General features: G+C 43.4%; 1 protein-coding gene across 1 annotated transcript in view; it reads left to right on the top strand.

Moving 5' to 3' along the window:
• LOC122260278 (dynein axonemal heavy chain 5) overlaps positions 1-7,500 on the top strand; it is a 61,669-nt gene that overhangs the window by 40,611 nt on the left and 13,558 nt on the right. The window contains exons 41-54 of the mRNA XM_086540204.1: positions 1,899-2,087; positions 3,570-3,662; positions 3,992-4,190; positions 4,510-4,652; positions 4,822-4,956; positions 5,142-5,264; positions 5,428-5,545; positions 5,646-5,851; positions 5,958-6,121; positions 6,262-6,384; positions 6,526-6,718; positions 6,835-6,965; positions 7,095-7,243; positions 7,433-7,500. The exon at positions 7,433-7,500 is cut by the window's right edge and continues 102 nt beyond it. Of these exons, the coding sequence (XP_086396330.1) occupies positions 1,899-2,087; positions 3,570-3,662; positions 3,992-4,190; positions 4,510-4,652; positions 4,822-4,956; positions 5,142-5,264; positions 5,428-5,545; positions 5,646-5,851; positions 5,958-6,121; positions 6,262-6,384; positions 6,526-6,718; positions 6,835-6,965; positions 7,095-7,243; positions 7,433-7,500 (2,034 nt within the window). The remainder of the gene's footprint in view (positions 1-1,898; positions 2,088-3,569; positions 3,663-3,991; positions 4,191-4,509; positions 4,653-4,821; positions 4,957-5,141; positions 5,265-5,427; positions 5,546-5,645; positions 5,852-5,957; positions 6,122-6,261; positions 6,385-6,525; positions 6,719-6,834; positions 6,966-7,094; positions 7,244-7,432) is intronic.

Here is a 7,500-nt window from a genome sequence, read left to right on the forward strand (position 1 = left end):
CACACACACACACACACACACACACACACACACACACACACACACACACACACACACACACACACACACACACACACACACACACACACACACACACACACACTTGCACGCACACACTTGCACGCACACACACACACACACACACACACACACACACACACACACACACACACACACACACACACACACACACACACACACACACACACACACACACACACACTTGCACGCACACACTTGCACGCACACACATACACACACACACACAGAGATTGACGGACAGATAGATAGACAGAGAGAGAGAGAAAGAGAGAGAGAGAGAGAGAGAGAGAGAGAGAGAGAGAGAGAGAGAGAGAGAGAGAGAGAGAGAGAGAGAGAGAGAGAGAGAGAGAGAGTGAGTGAGAGGCCGTGCTAGATATGGATATGCAGGACCACATAAATATGTAGTCAGTGATATATATTTTTGTATAGAAACTTAACAATAATGACATATGTAAACATCAGTGAATATATACTCATGTTGCTTCTCAGCAGCACATTCCGCACAGTAGAGAGCTGCACAATTTTCACTGCTTCTCAACCCCTAGCACAGCATGACAGCACATGTGTTGCACAGCAGTCTAAATAATCTATGAAATTAAAATATCTTGTTTTTCATAGTCAGTCTACGCATGTCTGATGATAGTGACGTATAGGATGTATATTTTCTCTAGTGATTAATGAACAATTCTACTTTTAGCTGCATAAAAATCAGACATTACGACCATCATTTAAATGCATGAATTTAAGGTATAACATGCGTATCAAGCCGTGTAGTGGTGAAAATAAAAACAAAATCTCAAACGACTTAGAAATATCCGTTGAACTCACAGTGTATTGTGTCAATGGGAATCAAGAGAGGGGGTAGTCATCCAATACCCTAAGCATATAAAATTGATATCATGCGGTTATGTCTAGCATATTAACACGTTAAGATTGGTTTGTTGTACATCCATTCTCGAAGCATTGCAACGGTAAAAGGTGTAAATGCAAGAGCGAATACTCTGCCCTGATAGTGTGTAAACTTAGAAGTAGTAAGATCTCACTGACGATATGCTAAATATCAATAACTAAGAAGTATTTGTATTGCATGTCTCCTGTAGGAAGTGTATAAATCTCCGTCTATCAGTATAGTGTATGTGATCAAATTTACATGCGACAATCACGCCGTAAGTGTGGATGGAAAAAGTAAAGCACTAATTACCTCGCTGACTAAAAGAGAAGACTGGCAATTCAGATATTTCATGGCTCCATTCGCGTAGAAATATATTACCTGTGAACTGTAGCATTACTATGTTTTTTTGTCATAGGTGGAAGTGTGCTTCATGTCCATGCATTGATCTGCAGAGTCCTGTGTTCATTTTGTGACTGTGATTGTTGTGGGTGTTAACTACTGGCTGCTCTGTGATACTTGTTGTTACTTGCAATTGTTGGTGCATAGGTATTTAGTGTTCCTGCCAGTAGATGTTTCTATTGCTGTGTGGTATGAAGTATCTCTGCTGGTAAGTTGATAGTCTGTTGAGCTGCCCCGCGGTAGTTAGTGTTGCTGTAATGCTAACGTACTGGCTATGATGTGTGAATTATCCCTTAATCCCTGCGTAGACGATATAAGGCTTAGCTTTGTAATGTGCGCACTGTATGTAGCATTCTGTCTTCGGAAACTGCCGACTCTTCCTATTTCTGTGTCCCAAAGGCTAACAGGCGGAAGGACCCGTGTGGGCGAGAGGACATCCACACTCTCACTTGTCCCGCAGCGTTTGCCCGCTGTAGCTCCGCCTCCAGATATGTGCTCATGTCCCCCGTTAGATAGGTCGTATTTTCCTTAAAAGTGTTGTTGATGCTATCGCCGCTGCTGCCAGGCCATAACCCTCCTTGAGGGCCAGCTGCCGGAGGGAGAAGACGCAGCTGACGACTGTCTGCCCCGTCGCCGTGGTCGTTCTAGTGCCTGGGGAGGCGGCACCCACGGAGGCCATACCCCCGACGAGTCCTCCCACACTCAGACGCCCGTGGAAACGCCCAGATCCTTGCCAGAGGATGAGGCTCTTCCGGTGCTGCTCCTGCCTGATGCCGCCATGTTCTCACTTTATCTCGCAGCACAACACTCCCACGCCATGTAAACTGCCTGTCCTGCCACGATCCAAGTCTTTACTTGTTGCTAAAAAGCGCTGAATCACTTGATGTCAGACCTAGTCCTTTGTTTTTCAAGTTCATTGGTAGGTTTAATTGAATAGCTGGGTCTTGGCGGACAGCTTTGGGAATGAATTTTAAACTATTTCAGTAAACAAGTTCCATAAATAGTAAAATAACATCCCGAAACTTAAACATTACAGGTGATGTCGGAAGTATACTAATATGTACAGCCGGCAACACATACGGTAGTGTACAACTGCTCTACGGTTCACCCTCTCCCATGAGGTACACGTAATAAAAAGTACTTTCCAATGCAAACTTCCGCTCAAAACACTGAATATCATGCATTGTATAGGGCTATGCTAAACAATGAAACAACTCATACATAGTCACAAATTATGAGACTCAGTGAAGGTCTCACGTTGTCCCTGCATAGCGGCGTGAACGTGAGCTGAACCTGGTACAGTTAGCATTTAAGCAGGTACACGTTGTAATATGTGGCGGTGTCGTCATCTAAACCTTGGTGAAATAAATGCAGATATAATATTGTAGCCTTCATGATTAAACATCACCGCATGGATCACGCAGATGTCAAGTCTTGTGATGACGTATAATCTTAGTAGATGAATAAATATTAGTTAGAAAAAAAATATGCCATGTTGATATCCAACTGATAGAGTGACTTATTTATGTAACAATGCTACACTTTATTGATTTTCATCAAAATTACGATCTGATGTGGAAATCAGTTTTTTTTTTATTCATTCTGAAGTCTAATTATCAGTTGGAATTTACCGTTGTGCCAAGTTGTGTAATTGCGTACATGTTTAGTGTATTTAAGTGGCTAAACACACACACACACACACACACACACACACACACACACACACACACACACACACACACACACACATACACAAACACACACACACAATTATATATTTTCATAAATAAACACACACGTGAGCATAATTGTCACAGAAGTACACATACAAAAACACTTTCACGCACATCACACGTATACACGTATCAATATACACGTACAACACACCCATACACGTAGACACACCGACACACACGTGAAGTTACGAAGTTTATCAGAGCCAAACATCTATAAGATTATATAGCTTTATAATTGCATGAAATAAATTTTTGCCTGTGAATTCCAAAGTGACAGTCATCTTTGTTGTTCATTCCGATTTCGTAATTTTTCACTTCTTTGTCCAAATTATATTTTTTTATCGCAATCTTGATGAGTATAATCGCCTTTATCAAATGACTATACATTGAATGAAAGGAATGAGATGCTTGAACACTTATTCTTGGAGACATGGCGGTTCGAGTCGATCTCGGCGCCATGCTCGCCTCCACTTCCTGTGTGACCTTTGCGCCCGCCGCAGGCCACACGCGTCATGGAGGGCCTGCTGCCGGAGGAGCAGCAGCAGCAGCAGAACAAGCGCCGGGAACCCGATCCAGACACGGAGGAGATCCAGGTAATGCCACTCGGTCGAATTAACTTACGGGACGTTTTTGTTTCGTTAGCCAAATCTCCTAAAGTTTCCAATATTTCCCTTTACGTTTTCACAGTTTAGGCTTAAATAGATTGGAATTTTGACAATTTTTTTTAGACGATTAAACCAAGAGTGCGCATAGGCGTTTCTACATCACCTTAAACTATTTTTGTCCTTTACAGGATAAAAGCATTCCCCGTTTCTCTACATGACTTACATTTTATAGCATTAGTCATATGAATACTTATCTGTAATCAAAGATTTGTTTGTATGTTTGAATGTATTTACACTGAATGCCCTATTCCGCCCAGCCCACTCACCAGGCCACGGTCCAAGAGCACATCCAGCGTCTCTTCGTGTTTACCATGATGTGGAGTCTGGGCTGCTTCATGGAGCTGGCTGACCGCGCTAAAATAGAACAGTACATGCGAGCTAATTACCGAGACCTTGATCTTCCGCCCCAAGTGGGAGCAGATGATTCCATGTTTGATTACCGTGTGGACGAGAATGGTACGTGTCTGAACAAATCGCAGTCAACTGTAAAAAGCATCAAGTTGGTCAGCATCCAGCTGCTTTTGTAGTGATTCGTTTACTGAACGAGAGTAATAGACACTTAGTGTACAGTTAATAAAACTTTTTTTTATCTTTGTGCCCTACTTGACTGTGTGATGAACAGTTCGGTTATAACTGCATGTCTGAATGAGTAACATTTAAATTATGCCAACAAGTCTGCGTGATTACAGTCTTATTGTATGTTCGACTACTTATTAACTGTTGATATCAACACTTATATACCTAAATTCGATTTGTGACGAGCATAACACTCCAGGTTGGTGGCAACACTGGGGGACACGTGTGTCAGAATATGTGTACCCAGACACAGGGACTCCGGATTATAACTCCATTCTTGTGCCGAATGTGGACAATGTAAGGATGGACTTCCTTATACACACGGTGGCGCAGCAAGGGAAGGTGAGTATGAATACCTATTTATGTTGGTGTACTCACTGTATTTTTCTCAAACCTCAATTGCCTGATTTCATTTTTTATATATAAGAAAATCGATGGAGAGCAGTTTTTAGCTGAATGTTTGTGATTTGGCCACGAAGACTATGTTCAAACAAAATCACTTTTCGCGCAGGGTGTGCTGCTTATAGGCGAGCCAGGGTCTGCCAAAACAGTCACCATCAATGCCTTCATGAAGAAGTATAACCCTGAAGATCACCTTTATCGCAACTTCAACTTCTCGTCAGCCTCCACGCCTCTCTATTTCCAGGTACGTTGCCACTTGAACAATATCTTGACTGTCTATCGTCAGTGCTAAGGGAACTATGTGAAGGCGGTGTACTACTGTATGACCATCCTTTATATTTTGGCTGTAACAATGTTATGTGATGATAGCATATCAAAGATTAAAAAGCTATGCAATGATTTATCATAGTGTTCGTTAACCTCAACCAGCGCACCATCGAGAGTTACGTCGACAAAAGGATGGGAAGCACATTTGGTCCTCCTGCTGGCAAAACCATGACGGTGTTCATCGATGACCTCAACATGCCGCACATCAACGACTGGGGAGATCAGGTGAGGCCTGGCATGGACTGTTGCCAGGGCAGAATGCAACAGTTTAGATGCGGTCAGCGTGAGAGAAGGAAGTGTGATTTATATGATGGGTGAATGTATCAAGTAATTCATTTAGCTCTTGTTTTATCCAGGTCAGTAATAACAAATAGAAATATAATTACAGCCAACGAATGAAATCGTGCGTCAGACAATGGAAATGGGTGGATTCTACAGCCTTGAGAAACCTGGTGACTTTATTCACATAGTTGACATCCAGTTCCTGGCGGCCATGGGACATCCAGGTATGTGGTGGAATAGGCATTTTTTCACGTACACGACGTAAATGGTAACCAAGGTCAATTACGTTTTCTCCTGCATGAAAATACCACATTCTGTCTTTAGGTGGCGGTCGCAACGATATTCCATCGCGCCTGAAGCGTCACTTCTGCATCTTCAACTCCACCATTCCGTCGGAGACCTCCATCGATAAGATCTTCGGCGTGATCGCCAGAGGCCACTTCAGCAGTAAGAGAGGCTTCAACCAGGAGGTCAGGGACATGTTGGAGAGGCTCATCCCACTCACAAGGAAGATGTGGGCGCACACCAAGGTCAGCATTTCCATTGCTCATCTAGGAACCTTAGTAAAAAGAAACAGTACAGAAAAAGAATTGAATGTTGTCAAGCATCTAATTCGTGTTATTTTCCAAATTACAGTGTAAATTGCTTCCGACTCCCGCAAAGTTCCACTACGTTTTCAACCTGCGAGATCTGTCGCGCATCTGGGAGGGAATGTTGGGCGCGGCGGCCAATGTGATCACGTCGGGTGACTCGCTCTTGGCACTGTGGCGCCATGAATGCTGCAGAGTCATATCGGACAGGTATGGCTTCTACGTGGGCACCCATTCTAGCATGATCAGTATTTCGTTAAAAGTTTGACGTCAGTAATTGATTAAATCAAAATGATTACGAGTGTGAAATTGTTGTGACCAACACTTACCTTTAAATCCCGTCCCTGCAGGTTCACCACGCCAAAGGACGTGACCTGGTTCGAGGAAGCGCTGGTAAATGTCACGAAGGAGGAGTTGGGCCACCGCGCGACGGATGCCATCACGCGCTCCGAAAACTTTGTGGACTTCCTCAGGTTATTCTTCTGCCCCTCGCTCTTGCCTTTTGCTAGGGATGCATATACCTGACTTACCAACGACCATGCGCGTATAGATAAATGAATAGCTTTGTATTTGATTATATATACATATAACACCCGTGTTGCGTCCACTCCCAGAGATGCCCCCGAGCCAACAGGAGACGAGGGCGAAGACCTCGACATGGAGATGCCGAAAGTGTACGAGCCCATCCCGTCCTTCGCCGCCCTGGAGGAGCGCCTGCAAATGTTCCTGGCTCAGTATAACGAAATGGTTCGAGGCATTGGGATGGACCTCGTCTTCTTTAAAGATGCAATGATTCATCTCACGAGGGTAAAGTTCCATCTTCTAAATATTTAATTCAAAGACATCAGACAGTATCAGTGATTACGAAAGTGAAAGCCATTTATGAAACATTTCATAAAGCATTTGTATACCACTCTCTGTAGATCTCCCGGATCATACGAAATCCGGGCGGCAACGCCCTCCTGGTGGGTGTGGGCGGGTCCGGCAAGCAGTCCCTCACCAAACTGGCTTCCTTTATCGCCGGTTACAAAACCTTCCAGATTACGCTAACCAGGTGGGTTCATTTGCTCAAAAGGAAAATAATAGAGATTACAGTTACGGAAAAAAGAATAATAACGAGTAGTTGTATGAAAGAAACATGCAATGTGCTTTTATCGGAACCTGACTGAATTTGTTTACTAAGGTCATACAACACGGCCAACCTACTGGAAGACCTGAAGGTACTGTACAGGACGTGCGGGATTCAAGGGAAAGGTACGACCTTCATCTTCACTGACCAGGAGGTGAAGGAAGAGGCATTTCTGGAATACCTAAACAACGTCTTATCATCAGGTAGTTTCCTCACTATACAATGTTTTATTCGTCTATTCCTGTTTACTGCAACGTGCAAAAGACTAATAAGTTAATGCTTATCCAGGCTTTTGGTCTTCTGTTTGGCTGCTTAATTTTCCCGAATATACTCTCTAGATTTAATGGCTGATATTTTATAGATTCATTTGATTCAATAAGTCTGACCGCCAGGTATGGTGAGCAACCTGTTCAATCGAGACGAGCAGGGCGAGATCGTGAGCGAGCTGATTCCGGTGATG

Source organism: Penaeus japonicus, unplaced genomic scaffold (assembly GCF_977035675.1).
Source record: "Penaeus japonicus unplaced genomic scaffold, GWHDUDI00000001_assembly GWHDUDI00000009, whole genome shotgun sequence".
NCBI lineage: Eukaryota > Metazoa > Arthropoda > Malacostraca > Decapoda > Penaeidae > Penaeus > Penaeus japonicus.